At 33.9% G+C, this 17,537-nt stretch overlaps 2 protein-coding genes across 3 annotated transcripts; one reads left to right on the top strand and one right to left on the bottom strand.

Moving 5' to 3' along the window:
* Nucleotides 1–2,775: 2,775 nt before the first annotated feature.
* On the top strand, nt 2,776–10,539 carry LOC128167235 (inactive pancreatic lipase-related protein 1-like). The gene is made up of 7 exons (XM_052832829.1): nt 2,776–2,911; nt 3,079–3,330; nt 3,609–3,928; nt 8,704–8,935; nt 9,041–9,157; nt 9,641–9,772; nt 9,941–10,539. The coding sequence occupies exons 2-7, from the start codon at nt 3,261–3,263 to the stop codon at nt 10,180–10,182; spliced, it is 1,113 nt and encodes a 370-aa protein (XP_052688789.1). The 5' UTR covers nt 2,776–2,911; nt 3,079–3,260; the 3' UTR covers nt 10,183–10,539.
* Nucleotides 10,540–11,134: 595 nt separating this feature from the next.
* LOC128167236 (pancreatic triacylglycerol lipase-like) lies at nt 11,135–16,484 on the bottom strand. Of its 2 annotated transcripts, none has more exons than XM_052832830.1 (7): nt 16,229–16,484; nt 13,487–13,577; nt 13,039–13,334; nt 12,451–12,682; nt 11,870–11,986; nt 11,630–11,755; nt 11,135–11,438 (listed from the first exon to the last, which is right to left on the bottom strand). In XM_052832830.1, the coding sequence occupies exons 2-7, from the start codon at nt 13,539–13,541 to the stop codon at nt 11,200–11,202; spliced, it is 1,065 nt and encodes a 354-aa protein (XP_052688790.1). In that variant the 5' UTR covers nt 13,542–13,577; nt 16,229–16,484; the 3' UTR covers nt 11,135–11,199. The 2 variants fall into 2 exon arrangements, with proteins under 2 accessions (XP_052688790.1, XP_052688791.1); XM_052832831.1 differs by lacking the exon at nt 16,229–16,484 and adding an exon at nt 13,879–14,305.
* Nucleotides 16,485–17,537: the final 1,053 nt, after the last annotated feature.

Genomic DNA, 17,537 nt, shown 5'->3' with positions numbered 1-17,537 from the left:
AATGCATAAACTATCTGGAAATTTTGTTTGGACTGAAAATAAGGAAGCTAAAGTGACGGTACTCTAAAACAACTTAGTTATGAAAAATGTTCATTTTCTTATTAAAAACATTCCGCCACAAAATATAGTCCCATACTAAACTCTGTAAATATGTAATTTTTCCATTACTATTTTATTTAAGATAGTTTAATTGGCATTATAAAAGTTGAATTTATGGGTAGAATCAATATACTAGTATGATGCATAATTTCTAGAATAGAGGTGAGCCAAAATGGCTACCCAAAAACAGAGGAACAAACCTCTTTAAAACTCATGACTGACGTGTGGCATTCTTGACGTTGTCCTAGATTTTGCATTGTTTATTCCTTGTTTCAAGTGCATTTTCTGATTGTATATATTGTATTGATCGGAATAATCGATGTTACATGTATCTTTATTTACGAATACTTCTATCTTTGAAAACTTTACAACTTTTTGAAATAATTAGAGTTTGTATGGAAACTTACTTGATATACTTTTAAAGCCCCAAAAATTAGACCAAGCAGCTTTAAGCCGAGCCATGCTCGTCCACTCTCTAAAAGAGATAGTTAGGATATGAGCTTTAAAATGAAAACATAAATGCCAGGCAGAGTTAAGCTAACTCTTATTGTACCTGAGCCTGATCGACAGCATAATACTATCATAATAGTACACCAATACTTTGGTTAATCAAAATGCTATATGCAATATGCATGCTGTATGTTAACAGGAGCTAAAGTTTTAAGATATCTCATCAGTCGATAGATGTTATACAAGAATCCCAGGGGCCACATCGCTTACCTGAGCAACAATAGCAATAACTCTGATCAAATTAGCATTTAATTTTTACAGTATCAAATTATTATTATCTTGACAACTAAGTACTGTAGATCTTGCCCAAAAAGTTACAAAATCTGCCAATATTTATCCACATATTTTTATGGTAAATACCAAGCCCCTTTTTTTGTTTTATAATATTTGTAAGAAGATTTTATACCACCCCCCCCCCCCCTTCTTTGTGGCTCAAAATTTATACAAGGGAATCATGATTTGCTCAGACTTTAATCTGCACAACCTGCACTTTCACACAAGTTTCTGCTTTTCGGACTAAATGCTTTTCTAGAAGATTTTTAAAGATATCTCTACTAGTATATCTTCGTATGTAAACATTTGACCTCCCCCCTCTCCAGTGTGGCCCCATCATACCCCGAATATCACGATCTGAAAAAATTTGAATCTAAACTATCTGAGGATGCCTTCACACAAATTTAGGCTTGTCCGGCCTTATGGTTTTTAGAAGAATTTTTTTTGAAAATACCAACAAATTTTGAATAATCATAAATCATATCCCCTTTAAAAAGGGTGTTGCTATCATTTGAACAAAGTTGAGTCCCCTTCACTCAGTGATGCTTTGTGTCAAGTTTGGTTGAAATCGGCCCAGTAGTTCTGAAGAGGATAAAACTGTGAAAAGTTAACGCAGACACCCACACCGACGCCGACAGACAACGGACAAATCTTGATCAGAAAAGCTCACTTGAGCCTTTAACTTAAGTGAGCTATAAACACTTTCGATTGCAAAAACACGCTGTGTTGATTTCATTGTTTCAAACTTGGTTCCGGTAGCAGTCGTACAAATCTTAACATATTGGTCTCACACAGCACTTGGGTTAAAGGAATATTGCTTTGTATAGTTTAGCAGAAAATCATACTGACTACTGTGATCAAAATAGGTTGTCTGACAGATTCCATTAAAAATAGACACAAAATCTAATTTTTCGTTCTCTCTCTCTCTCTCTCTCTCTCTCTCTCTCTCTCTCTCTCGAAAAAAAAAACATCATTGAAGCTCTTTGTATCTGATTTATCGGGCATTACTTTAAATAAATATTTTTTCCCTAAAGATAAAATGACATGTAGTATTTTATCGAAACATATCAGCACACATCAACATCTTGATAAAAAAAAACAATTTTTTTTTATACTTTTGTAATTTGAAGAAATTTTTATACTTTTTGGAAAATTCCTCATGTTCCTGACTAAGTCGATATCAACCGACATTAATGGTCAAAACAACGATTTTGAAGTGATCGTGCATTCTAAACTTCAGACTGCTATCCTTGGCGATTGCAATCTGCATTGTATCGTCATTCATGTTATCATAAATGGAACTTTTCAATTCTAAAACGGTTCAATTTTTTAAATATTCATTCATTAATAAAAAAGTATTGTTAAACATACTACGTAGATAATTTAGTGTACTATTATGATGAAGGATAAGAATTATCCTCTTTTGTTCAAAACCCAAAAATGTCTATAAGACTAATATAACAGTAAGAATTAAAGAATAACAAAATTCAAAGATAATGAAAAAGGTAGAAATCATATCCATGTACATATACATGTACGTGTTTTCTCCGAAACACACAAGTAGGTCAGGAAACATGTAAATTTGTATTGTTCCCTCATTTTGCAGACAACGTTTGAGAGGGTGTTTCCACTAAATAGTTGCTAGCCAAATTAATTATGACACCACCATTCAATCGAGAGAGATGTCCAGAATGCATTAGATTCCTCCGCCAGGGCGTGTTTCGATTGTCGTCTGCAATATCGGGTTATCAGACGACAGAAATGTGACGTTTGTGTTGACGTATCTGAAATGTGTTATGCGTAATACACGTAAAAAAAAAAGACATTCACTGTTAACTTGTAGTAATACTTCTAGCGTTCAGATTTATCGCAACAGAATTCTTGTTCGTATTAATCCGCTTGACGTTCAATCTGCACGGTAGAATCGGTGTCGGTGCACCCTGCCTTGGTTGGCAATGAAACCTGCTGGATACTGTATCTGAAAAACATCGACATCTGGCATAGAGGGCCGAAGAAAACATTAAAGAGTGTACACGAATTTTATCATTTCAGATTATCGTAAATATAAACAACCGCAATTTGATAGTAATAGTTAACGAACTGAGAAACTATTTCAATTTCTTTTTATATTTATTTGAAAGTTGCCACCGTCCATGAAACCTCTCTAAAACCAATCTATGTTAATCATTTCCAAAGGTTTCATGGAATCTGAAGTCAATGCAACCTCCCAAGCTCGTGCGTCGTTTCTTGGAAATTTCGCATTTCATCTCTCATCACGGAGCCCATTAAACTCGTAAACACACAGGAGCTGACTTCCAGAGGAAAACCTCACATCCTTCCCTTAATCCGGAAATCCAGCGACATTGCTCAAACAAAACATGGCTGTCAGCTACATGTTGGGAATTTTAGTAGCTAGCTTGATGTGTTTGATTATTGTTCCCAAATGCGGTACGTAAATCTACAATCTTTTTTTTACTATTGATACGGGTTATGATTTCCTTCCGATAAATCCCTTTCTTTGACATGCATCATGGATATTTGAATATGTATATGCATATGTACTTCCTCTTGTTGTTATTAAATATTCTGATGGTCAACATACCGTGTGTAAAACAAACAAAACAAATGGATGCATGTTCTCTTAAACTATTCAGTTCTCGGTTCAAATAAACATGATTTAAATTTTTTAACAAATATGTTTAAATTTGTTTTTCATCTAATTCTAGATGCATGGGGACTGATGGGTTTGTTTAAATTAGCCTCGCCTAGTGAAATTTGTTACAAGAAGTACGGATGTTTTAGCACTGAAAAACCGTTCACTAACACAAAAGGCATCCTACCCGAGAAACCCCCGTCCATGGGGGTGCGGTTTTTGTTGTACACTCGAAAAAATCCCAGAAAAGCTAAGAAACTCAAAAGATGCGGGAAAAGAGAGGATCTTTTGGACGAGAAATTTCCAAAACCTACTAAAATGATAATTCATGGTTATGTGGACAAAGGCCGCAAAGACTGGGTGAGAAGAATGACCAGGGAAATCATAAAAAATGTAAGTTCACGAAAAACTTTTTGCATTTAACCCACCCTGTTTAATTCTCATCAAAACTCCAGTTGACTCTAAATAAAAGGAAAACTTTAATTTATTTTAAATGAGAGTTTTTAAAAAAAAAAAAAAAGGGTGTCAGATTAAAAATAAAGAATATGTTTTCATATATATATATATATATATATATATATATATATATATATATATATATATATATATATATATATATATATATATATATATATATAGGTGGTGACTTTTTATTTTTAATTATTAATAATCCTTTGATAATTGCTCGCGCATATTTTTTAAATGTGGACTTTTTTAAAAAAATATATTCAGAATCTTATTTATCAAATGTCTCCCAAGATTTCCATGAAACGAACGTTTTGATTGTTTGCATATGTAAGGAAATTAGTTAATGACGTAAATAAATAGGAACGTGACCCCTTCATCCACACGATACCATTATTTTATATAGGTCAAACTGATTAACTGCATTGTTAAAGCTTCATCGCACAGTATAGCTTTGCTTCCGATTCTGAAGGAGTTCATAAGAAAACGTAGTTTCTAAGTAACATGTTTCATGCGCACTAAAAACGACAACGAATTCGACAATATTGCTATGATTGTGAAATATATATAGGTAATTGATAAATGCAAACGTTTTTAACTTAACGCGTCTAAAACTTTCACGATCTGCCGTTTTCTTGCCTTTCACGGAGGTTTTGATTTCGCGGATAATCGATTTTTCTGGTAAATACAATCATGATTTGATCAACTACCGGTGTAATTCTAATGAGCATTAACATAATTTTTACATTATTTTTCATTTCTACTGAAGTCAGAATAATTAACGAACTTGATAACTGTCCCTATCCCTTTAACTGATAGGAGAAAAATATTTCCAGTAATAATTAATGTTGATGCCCAGAAAAAAGTAAAATCGCGAGGAAAGTGACATTATAATGTAATGTTTTCCACGTCTAAAGCAATTCAAACAGATATTTTCAGGTGTACAAGACGAAGTACCAATGTACATGTATCACTCAACTAATATATAATTGCAAAGGGATTCTAAGAATATCATCGCATTTCCAAGAAACATTTCATATCATGATGATTTTTCCTAGAAAGCCAGTGAACCTTGGACTCGCATATAATTGAAAGAATTCTTCATTGCGCAACCTTTTTGTTGCGTTAGTATGAAGTGTATTTAAATAAAGTTATCGCATCACATAACATAACATGACATAGAAGTAAATGGAAACCTCAAACTGACAGATCTGGTCTTTAGAACTTGTTCTATGTCACAAAAAAACTTTGCGCCGCTGCGTGATAACTAACTTGGCATCTCTGTTGGACGTGGTTAGGGTTTTGAGAGCTGACGTCATTGATGTATTGATACTCAGTTACAGCTGTACTTGTTTATGCTTGATTTAATTTATATATCAGATCAAATCTATTAATCTAGACAGGTTATTACGAAAAGCAACATGATTTCAAAAACACGTAAAAGACAACGCATTTTACACACTCGACTATTTAAAAATTTAATAAAAGTTTTAAAGTTTGCAACAAAAATTTCTGTACAAATAATGCACAAGACTGCGTTTCTTATTATATTTAGCGTTATATTTAGTGTTAAAGCGTTATGACAATTTGTCTGCTCAAATGAAAACAGTAATTTTCACGCCGACGTCAAACATAAATTACTCAATGCTTATATCGACATTCCCTTATTGATTAAATGTATTACTTTATGAAATAAATCGGTATAAACTGAAGAGCACGGAGGGCATAAATTAGTAAAAGCAAGAACGGCTGTTCCCAAAACCAGTTTATACTGTTTGACTGTTGAGTTGAGTCTTGAAAATATAACCAATGAAAAATAACTCTTGAAATCTGGCTTTGAACTAGAGAATTAATTTCACTGTTGAATAATTGTAAACATGGTTTTAAACATGTATGAATTATATTTTTTAAACTGATAACATAGAAATCAATGTTTGAAAACTACTAATGTAAAACATGTAAATTCATACGCAGTGATTGGATTGTTGCATTTAGAGACATTAAATCATCGAGTATAATGGAAAAACACAGCAGAATGGAAATGTTTGTGTTTGATAAACACACAATGTTCATAATTTCTGAATAACAATATTTAAAATTACTCAATATGGATATGGATGAATATGGATAACTCAATATTATAATTATGAAAATATAAAATATATAGAATAATTATATTCAAGTAAATAATATTCAAATTTAAGAATATAGTGTATACACTCCTATCAAAAATCGACTATCTTGTCATCATGATGACCACTTCACAAAATACATGTGTATTGTCGACAAAGGTAGCAGGGTAACCCGTTGCTAAGGACCAATAAGAGAGAGAGAGAGAGAGAGAGAGAGAGAGAGAGAGAGAGAGAGAGAGAGAGAGAGAGAGAGGGGGGGGGGTCGTGGCCGCATCCATGTTAAAGAATTTTGAGAGTTTTTTCACGACTTAGGACTGTTATGGCCAGGGATCGAATTCCTTGATATTATGCCCCTCCGATTTCATTATTATTCTTTTGATTTTAGAATTTTAATGTTGTTAAAGACAAAAGTAAATGTGTGCACATATTCTGGAAGTTTTGATGTGATGATTTTTTGGAAGTTATGATCCTATACAAAATATATTTTTTTTATTATATTTATTGCTTACTTTGCAATGCATTTTTTGAAGCATTGTCAGGTAAATGGGTGAATGGGGGTATGTGAGCTTGCTCACCTTTTCTTTCATTTGCATTTGTTAGAACATCTGATAGTACCAAAATAAGCTTGAGAGACTGTAATATCCATGCTTGCTACAGTGTCTGAACAACAATGCGCAGTTATACATGAAGCTCAAAACTTCATTTATTAACCATTGAGAATTGTATCTTGGACTGAAATTATCTGGTATACGCACATGTATCTTTATCATAAAGATTTCTTTTTTAGTTTAAACATGCTGTTTATGCAATCTAGGTGTGTCTCCAAAAACAACACAGTACTAATGATATAACATCGCTTTTGTTTAATGGTATAAAACATTTTTAGATTTTAATTTTTCAAATTCTTAATCTTGGTACATGTATATATATACGCTTAAACCACTGAACCTGCGTGTTAGATGTAATGTGTGGTGTTAAGAGGACCCTATAAAACATTTGTTACAGTCAATTTCAAGTCACATTTATAAACATGATTTAGGCCGACGCCCTCCCATCGATGGCAATCATACATGTAGAAGTTTGATGAATCTCTCCATGCGCGGATCCAGAAAATTTTTCCAGGGGGGGGGGGGGGGGTCCGAAGGATAATTGTGTTTGCCAGGGGGGGGGGGGGGGTTCGAGGCATATTTTCGCGATAATTTTACTATGTAAATTTAATAAATTTTCATTTTCCAGGGGGGGTCGGGACCCCCCCGACCCCCCCTCTAGATCCGCGCATGCTCTCTTCCGATGTCGTTGATATGTTATCAATGTTTATTTTCTCTACCTGCTTAAGGTTGTCCATCCATAACTATCGTATTTCATATCTAATAGATTGCAAGTTTGATCACTAAAATCTTAGTGTGATTTTAAGGGGTTTATTAAATAATAAAGTTGCACCTTTGAAATCTTTAAAAAAAAATTAATTTTAATAAATTTATCATATGTTGAAGTTAACATTGAAGTCTATGGGAAAAATGCATTTTTAAATATATTTCTATAGTACAAGTAATTTTCTCACATTTTTCTTGGTAAAAAATTGCAAAAGCTTTCTCCGTATTCGAATATGCGAAAATGATTCATAGTTTACCATACATATTTTCAGAAAATGATTTTATAAATTTTCCTAAAGGGCAGACAACTCTTTAAAAAAGTTTCAAGTGCACAAAGTTCATTTATACACCCAAGTTTGGTCTATGTCAGCCTTATAATAGCTTTAAAATATGTTTTTGATGTAGTATAGATCAATCAAAATTGTTAAATTCACCATAGTTATGGATGGACTACCTAAATATATCATAAAAAGTTTTTTAGATTCTCAAATTCATTTCATGTTCTTCCGGAAAATTCTGTAGGTGCTTGTTGTGCCCAATCAGGGCCCCTTTCTTAGGCCAACGGTGTCAGGTTTTTGAACTACGTTGCTTTAAATACGCGTTTGAAATTTAAATCGATTTCACATTTTTAACAACATATATATCTATGAAACACATTTCATTCCGACTATGAAGTGAATAAGAGAATTGTTTTTGAATTGATAAATCAAAACTTAAACAGTCTGGTATTTTTTCCTTGTTATCGGATAGAGACGCGTGCGTCCCGTCTTTTTGACTGACCCAAAAATGTCATTGCCAAAGTTTAACCACAACAGACCTTGTGGTTGTATATTTGAAATAAGGCGACAATACTCAGACGTCGGGCAAATGTTGATCAGGGAAGTCAAACTTAACACGTCGTGGCCTTAATTACCTAAATTAAGATCTAATATTCTAAATGTTTATATATTTGTTACGTGACAGGAAGTTATCGTGAATTTTTATTTTTCACTGAGGTCGTATCTGAGGTCAGTTCAGGGTTTTTAGCTCACCTGAGCTGAAAGCTCTAAATTGTACGAGAAATCAATTTGAATTTTACTATATATGGTATCACAATTCTAAATAATGAAAGAACATCATTTTCAGGCTGAGTTATGGTGAAAATTGTCCATGAGTATTTCTTTACGTGCATGAACATCAGTTAAATATATCGTTATAGGCTGACGTGAACGTTATAGTCATTGACTGGAGACGCGGCGCCATGACCTTGAACTACCTCCAAGCCGCCGCCAACACGAGGCTGGTGGGGGCTATAGCTGCCGTCATGGTGGAGAAGCTGAACCACACCTACAACATCCAGCCGTCTATGATTCACATCATAGGGCACAGCTTAGGGGCACATATTGCAGGTTATATTGGAGAACGCGTACCAAGAATAGCCCGTATAACGGGTAAGAGTGCAAATGAATGACAATCTCTTTTTTCGGTCAAACCAAATTTCTAGGACAATTCATGAACATAAAATTTATTGAGTGTTCTATTTTTCTTTTTATAAGGGCTGGATCCAGCAGGTCCTGCTTTTGAAGATACGGATTCAGAAGTCCGTCTAGATTCTTCAGATGCTGACTTTGTTGACGTCATCCACACTGATGCTGACTCTCTTGTCAATACAGGTAATACACAATACACATGTATAGTTAACAGTTTAACAATATTATACTTAATGATATTCAATCTTAAATCCGCCAAGTTTCATTTTATCTACATTTATTATCACCCAGAAGACGTTGCCTCTTTTCCTCACATCTTACTTGAACTAAAAATCAAGTTAAATTTTACTATATATAGTATTACAATTTTAAAGAAAAGTTTGGTGAAAACTGTCCATGAGTATCTCTTTACGTGCATGAACTTCAATCAAATAGGTAAAACGCAGGACAGTGTTGCAAAAATTGCCAATCTTTGATTTGTTAAACTCAGGTGACTACTACGGCCCATGGGCATCTTGTACTCTTACATTCATGCATATGACCAAAAAATCCGGGTTTAAGGTTTATAAGGTTCGGATAATGTAAATACGACTGCGAATATATTGATGTCTTTATGCAAGGTTGAAATACCAAAATCATTTCTTGCAATTCGAATTCTTTGGGTAGATATGCAGCCAGGATTTGGGACGAAACAACCAATGGGAGACATGGATTTCTACCCCAATAACGGCAACAATCAACCGGGGTGCGCCAATTCTATCGGGGATAACTTAATGAAGTTTTTCTCAGGAAATAGTGGTAATGTTGGAAGAATTATATATTGAGAAGTTTTGACAATAACTTGCTGAGAACGTTTTAACTAAATGTAAAGGCGCCACGTCACCTAAACTGAAGATATAAGAGTATACATTTAATGTATCTTATTTGTATTTTTGTTATTTAAATTTACTATCTTGATTACTTCAGATTTCGTGGGATTGGTTACTTGCAACCACATACGAGTTTTACGACTGTTCACCGAGTCCATCAACACTCCTTGTCAGTTTCATTCTTACCCATGCGCACTGGAACATTTAGGAAGCGCCAAATGTGACGTGTGCGGAGCTCGTGGATGTGCCGTTATGGGATATCACGCACAAATGAATAGAAATAGAACAGGAACGTACAATATACCAACGAGTGATAGATCGCCTTTCTGTTTGGAGTAAAAATTACAGTCGTTAAAAATAATCTAAGATAGGGTTACATGCGTCTGAGCAAATCACCCAAGTCGGATGATGAATAAAAATCTAAAAAAAATTAAATAAATAAATTTGCTTTGAAAAAATAAATAAGCGTGGTGAAAGAACTAACGTGATATTTTCTTTTATTATACTTTCAGTCTTTTTATACGCTTCGCGTCGGTTGACAATGGTTTTTTTCAGGGTGTCAATTTCAATTGTCACCCTCCCAAACAGGCACTATTTATATAATATTGTCTAAAAAAAATTCTATCTCGCTTGTTGATGCAAGGGGTCGAGAGGACCTTTTTCATTCATTGACGTTTTTAATTTTTTAAAATCTTTTTTCCCTATAACACTACAGATTCTACATGTAATAAATAATTGGAATACCCCCCCCCCCCCCCCAAATCTTGCGATAGAAAATCTGTCAGTGAACATCTGTGTGTTTTTTTTTGCACCACAAATCATCAATAACAAATGCAGGTGCCAATCATTGTGCACTCGGAAGAGGCGCTGTTGCACCATTCCATTAAAATTTGAAAAATCAGGGCTGTTATTTAATCGTAATAATATAATCTCACATGTTTTCAAATTTTACACTGAACTCGCACCCCATCCCCCCAACTTTCTTGCTATTGATAACATGAAAATATAATTCAGCTCTTGTTCAAATTCTTAAAAAATAAAATTAAAATCTGGAATGCTTGTCTTGCATTAGGGATACATGTTACTCCATTACAGAGAGCCAAGTCGTAAAATCTCAAACTCTGTATCATTATAAAAGGTTGCTTTATCAAGCATTACATGATTTGCCACTTTGATTTTTAAAAAAAATGATAAAAAATCAAACAAGTTTAATAATCGCTTTCAAAGTTACCGCTAATGCATATATATATCAATTACTGTAATACTGTACAATAATTGAACAATAAAAATCTTTTGTAAAAATTGCTGACCTGATTTATTTTAAAATTTTTCGTATTATCAAGACAACTTCACATTTCATTCCAAACAGAATGGTTTGGCACTGCCTGTGTGTAGGTAAAAGTCGCCAGTATCCGAGGGAAGCGAACCGTATCCCATAGTTGTATACTGACAATTCTTCTTGCAATCGCACCGTCCCCTATCAAAGTCCTCTTTTGAATCGCAAGGTAAAGCATTAAACACACAGGTGGACTCGATGGACTCTATGTACAGGTCAAGCACGCGCAGGTGACTACAAGCAACACCATTTGCGAAACCTGTCCATGGAAGAAAAGATTTAGGGTGACATTATTGCAATGCGAGATTTAAACTGATCGTACGAAGTCATTACATTCATTGTGTTTTGTTTCTTTGCATTTGTCTTTTTTGAGTTTACAGTTTAACTGTGAAGGGATAAAACCAAATCAATTCAACAACAAAAATGGATCTGAAAATGAAATAAATTTACTTTCGAGTGAGTTTGGAGTGCCAATAGCTGTAAATACATTGTCTTTGTGTTCGGGGCACCCCGGTTGGTTAACACCGCCATTAGGGTAGAAATCAGCATGACCAACTTTTTGCTGCATTCCAAATCCTTATAAAAGAAAAAATATTAATCCTTAGAACTTTTGTTATCTCAATCGCATGATGTATCCAGCATAAAATAAAGTAGGAAAATATTTCCTTCGAGTTAATTAGAGTCAACTACCGTAATTTGTAAGTGGTTCGCCATCAGTGTGAATCGCCTCCACGAATAAAGCGTCTGTCGGATCAAGACGTACAGCAGGGTCCTTATTTTCAAATAATGGTCCAGCGGGGTCTAGTCCTAAAATTACAATTGAACTGTGACCAGTACAATACAATATATTATAATAGCATTTCTTAACCCCCAAAACAAGATGGAGATGATATGGTTTTCTTAACTAGAGGTGATATGAAATAAAATCAATAATATTAGTATACTAGATTGCAAGTAAAAAATTCTAAACCATATTGTAAATGGTCGGTTTGATAATGCTTGCGTTGGCCCGTTATTGACCTTCAGGATTATGATATTTAATTTTAATGGAAGACTATCAATAAGTATTTCTTACGTCAGACTGTTTATTTTTGAAAAATTATACGAAAAACATACATGTATCTTCTTTATAATTTTTATATACAATTAATGTGCCTTTTTATTTTAAGATTTATCACTTGCTATAACATAACGGAACCACAATGAGGAAAAACTCTCTATTAAATTTTAAACGGTAACATGACTGGACTTTATTAAATAAAAAGTTATACCTGTAATTCGACCGCAGCCTGGAACGGCAGACCCAGCATACCCTGCAATGTGGGCCCCTAAACTGTGCCCAATCATCTGTACATCTCCAAGGGACAGCCCCGCATGCTGTTGGAGACCTTTAATAAGGTTTGCAAGGGTTGCTCCAACCACGCGGGTGTTTGCGGCTGATTGCGGGTAAATCAAGTTGTCCGCCCCATTCGACCAATCCACGGTTATGACGTTTGCATCAATCTACAAAAATATTAGCATACATTGTACTTTGGAAGGAAAAAGTTTTGTTCGAAGCACACCAACCTTTGTATACTAGTAGAGCTTATGATAAATCTTAAAAGATTATATTGCATACCATGAAGGACAAAAAAAAAAGTTGTATGGTTTGCTTTATGCAGCAGAAGCTAATTTTAATAGTTTGCTTTCTACAAATATATCCGATAGTTAGATTTTGTAAAATGTTATTTTAAAAAAAACATTTATGTGAAGCCAAACATGCAGACGGTCAACTTAACGGATATATTACCTTACTATAAGAAATTCAAATACAATTTAAAAAATTGATAGAAATGTTCCCCCGTACTGTTTTTTTGTACCTTCTCAAGAATAGCAGTAGTCATAGTATTAAACCAAGAATCCTGCACACTGCTCGAATAGCCATGTACAATGAATATAGTCGGCCGTTGGTTAGAAAATCTTGATCCTGTGATGCTAGATGCATCATACGGGTCCAAGGTTTGTGGGGAGTCGGTTGTTCCGGTGTACAAGAAGAACTGGGTTTGAATCCTTTCTGGAGGCTGTGGGTAGACATACTTGGCATTGTTGAAAGGAGGCATTACATCGAAACACCCAACATGCTCGTAACAAACCGGCAAGAATGAGCCCAGAAAAGCTGAGAAGTAACATTTGTAGGTTAATATACATTACACATTTTGATACAATGAAAAAATCAGACAATCACACTATTCGATAAATATTACAATACAACTCTTTAATCAATCAATAAAAAATGTTGGTATTTTCATGACATTGTTCGATACATACGGAATGCACTTGTGTAATGCAAAATTACAAGAGGACACAAAAGGCGAATCAACATGATGCTTGCTGATAACTTGAATAACTTAGGTAGAATCTGCAAAGGAATCGCAAATGACGAATCAAACATACAGACATTAACAATTCATAAAACAATTCGATAGTCCAACAAACATTCTTAGATAAGCAATATATGTCCCCAATCGGTACCCTCCCCTCTCTAATTTGTCCATTTTACATGTATATGCATGCTAAATACATGTAGGTCTGGAGAAAATCCAGGGTTTTTTTTTTAAAGGACAAACCCGATTTCTTCATCTTTGGGTCCATGCGGGTAAATAAAAGAACCGGCGTGGCACTAATCAATCAACATGAATACGGCAGATTTTAATACTTACTTAATTAATTAATAACTTTAACTACATGTATTTTGGCATGCTGTATCCAGTCACGTCATGTTCAATTTTGACAGCTGCACAGAGCATAAACAATTCCTGCCCCACAACCACAAACTTTCTTATTGGCGGATGATGAATATGGCAGAGTACATGTAGGTGTAAACAAAAATACACTGTCTTCTCTTTTTCCGCCTTCTTTTGCACTTGGAACACGAAATAAATCTCACCAAATCGTAAAGAAGAGTCACATTAAAATATTATTAACGTGACTACATGTTGAATAAGCTCTAAAATTTACTTTATCTACTTTTAGTGACTAAGCCTCAGAATTTGAACAATGTCTATATATTTATATATATTCTGGTGACTATCACATGTCATAAACACTATGCTTTGTAATTATGCCGGTGCCAAAGTGGTATTTTGTACCCGTCTAAGGTACATTTATCGAACATTTGATAGACCATTGCTTACGGGTGATTTCCGGTCATCTTGTATATACATGTATGAGGATAAAAAATATAAACATTGAACTGGTTTGTTTATCCCAAAACCTATCCAAAAAAATACTGTTGTCAAAAGAAAAAAGCAATAGATATGAGGTTTTACAGATACATGTTGTTTTTCATTGTATTGTATTTATATTGTAATTATGTATGCAAATTTCGCACATAAGAATATTCGCACATAAGAATAACTATTCTTTTCAGAAACGACTTTCTCCCACAGGAAATTGATTTTTTTTTAGAATAGGAAATCCTACATACAGAATATATTGAGAGTCTACCTAGCTAGACGGATACAGGGCGTTCTCAAGGAAAAAGGCTGAGTTAGAAAATTAAGGTAAGTAAAATTATTTCATGGTTTTTTCTTTGTTAATATAATATTTTCTCCGAAGACTACAGCGGCTATTTTAAATTTTAATGATTACTTATCATTATGATACATCACTATACACCAGCTTGTATTGATCGAGATTAAATTTTCGGAGATCTACAGCTGATGGTTTGTCACGACAACTTTGACCTATATAGAGATTATCTATTTTTGATAAATAGATATATGACGGATGCAACTATACTTGCAAATAAACAACAAAATGCCTGCACCAGAGTAATTGCTTACACCTTTGGTATTCCAATACACCTAAAATGATCTCCGTAAGCTATTATGATTGAATTTTAACTGATAAGTTATTTTTGTGAAATATTAAGAACCTAATTTCATTTTTGACAAACAAGCCGGAATTAGTTAAAGTGAGAGTAAGGTGGTGGACGGAATTAGCAAAAGTGAGAGTAAGGTGGTGGACACGCTTTGGCGGATCCAAGTCAGGGGTAGTTTGCATCAAAATATATGCTTGCAATGAAATGATATAGAATGATAACGTACGAGTGAATATATTTACTGGGAAATTATTTAGAGTAAACATTACAGTTAAGATTTGGCAAATGTTGAATAAATAAAATGAGCCAATTCGTTTCTTGAGTATGCGATTTTAGTTTTGATACTCATTCGCTTGCGAAAAGAGACCAATCACAACTTCTCGGGCCTTTCCCGCAGAACTCGGAAAAAGAACATTTCCGGGCTCTGCCGGAAAGGCCCAAGAGGTTTCGAATGGAAGGACGACCTCTGGTGAGAGAATGGGATAGAACTTTCTAGAACGGGGTAACCAAGAACGCGGGTTCACTAATAAATGAAAAGTGTAGGATTTCATCAGTCATCGCGGGCAGATACCTTGGATCGGACTGCATTTAATAAAAAAAGATAAAATGGAACAATTTTAATGCGATTTTAATTTTTATGGAAAGGACTTTAACGAACGGGGTGCCCAGAACCGGTTGACTATAAACATCATGACGGAAAGTGTAGGGCGAGTTAAACATCGGGCATAGACTTTGAATATGACAACTTTGGTTTAAAATATGCAAATAAATATGCATTCAATAGATCAAGAATGGCAACACAAATGTATTGGCTGATTAACTTGGAGGGGAACCGATGCTTTTTAACACAATACATATATATCACTGAGTAAGTATGTGAAACCACGCACGAGTAAAAAAAATACACTTAAAAATGAATTGTTTGTATACATGTACTTTGAAATAGACACAAAACACTTGATGGGATTTGATATTAAGACGAGGATGCTATTTTTAAAATACGGACTGTGCTAGTCATGTCTCTATAGACAACCCTGGAAATTGAAAACAAGAAAACCCTTAGAAAATGAGATATTTTGGCCTTTTGCAAATTTTTTCACTTCAACAAGAAAATAATGAATCAATAACATTTCAACTACATATCAAATAATTTTCCATGAATATATATGAAGAGTATTTAAACTTACCTTCTCTGCAGTACATTTGTCAAAACAGAAGTTGGTTGGTGGTTTTTATCCCAATCACACCATTTTATTTGGCCCAGCTGATACAATTCAATATATCGATAAACATGTATGCGCGCGCATATTAGTTAAACTGCAGAACTAGTTTTACTCATGTATCCAGTATGTAGCGATTCTACATTTGCATGGACAATTATGTAAACTAGTTTTCTGAAGAAGAAGAAAAAAGCCAGCATTGCTATATATGAGTGCGTATCTGACACATGTATCACATGCTCTTATATTTCATCGTTGTATACTAGTAGTCCATCTTGGTCGAAGAAATATAATAATATAGACTGGGACGGCGTGGAAATGTGAATAATATTTTTCCTTTAAACTACATGTACACAGATTTAAATTCAGTGTATATTTCCCCTTATGTTTGCATTGGAAATCTGCGACGTTCAATTTCCTTTGAATACACTTTGTTCATTTGTGCGGCATGAGTTTTGAGTATATTTATTTTTGTTAAATTAAATAAAACGTAAAATCGTACGTACATAACCATTTTGATATGTACTTATGAAAGATAATCATAAATCATATCTACTCGTTAATAAAAAAGTTTTCTCAACGAAGTTTCTGGCACTGTTATAATATTTTTAGTCGCGGAAGCTAAGTAAGTAACATGTTAATATGACTGTTCCATATATGTTTTAAATCCCTGACTAAGAGCGTGTGTAATGGCTTTCATAAGTACATGTATGATTTAAGTCCTCAGTAATCACTCAGCTGACATTTCACTCAATTTGATAAAAAAAAAAACAAACTATAAAATGTTTGACAAATTTTTGAAATTTGATTTTCCTTAAGAAGAACTTCAAAAACAAAATATTTAAGTAAAAAAATCCAGATTTAAGTCGGAGATTTTACACAAGCTATATTTTTTCAAGAAATTGGAGCCTGATCTGTAGTTTAACGAACAGACGATACAAATTTTCTATTGAAGACTCCTTAAACATGATTACGTTCAACATATTCATGTATTGTGAATTCTTGAACGATCTCAGTTTATATCAAGATGTTTCTCCTCTCTTTCATATAAATGTTTGTTTTCGTTCGACCTTTCATGCAATGTGATCTTGGAAAAAATATGTTTATTCTCTTCCCAATGTGTTTGTTTGATCATCATTTCATGCATCATGGTCTTCTTTATATTGATGTTGATTACATTATTCATCTTTCAAAACAACTTTCCTTCGTGCTTATTACATTCAACAATGAGAACAAGATAACGACATAAAACATAATCAATTGATAACAACCGGTC

Source organism: Crassostrea angulata, chromosome 10 (genome assembly GCF_025612915.1).
Source record: "Crassostrea angulata isolate pt1a10 chromosome 10, ASM2561291v2, whole genome shotgun sequence".
NCBI classification, from domain to species: Eukaryota; Metazoa; Mollusca; class Bivalvia; order Ostreida; family Ostreidae; genus Magallana; species Magallana angulata.
Note: the sequence above shows the minus strand (reverse complement) of the source record. Positions and strands in the feature narration are given on the sequence as shown.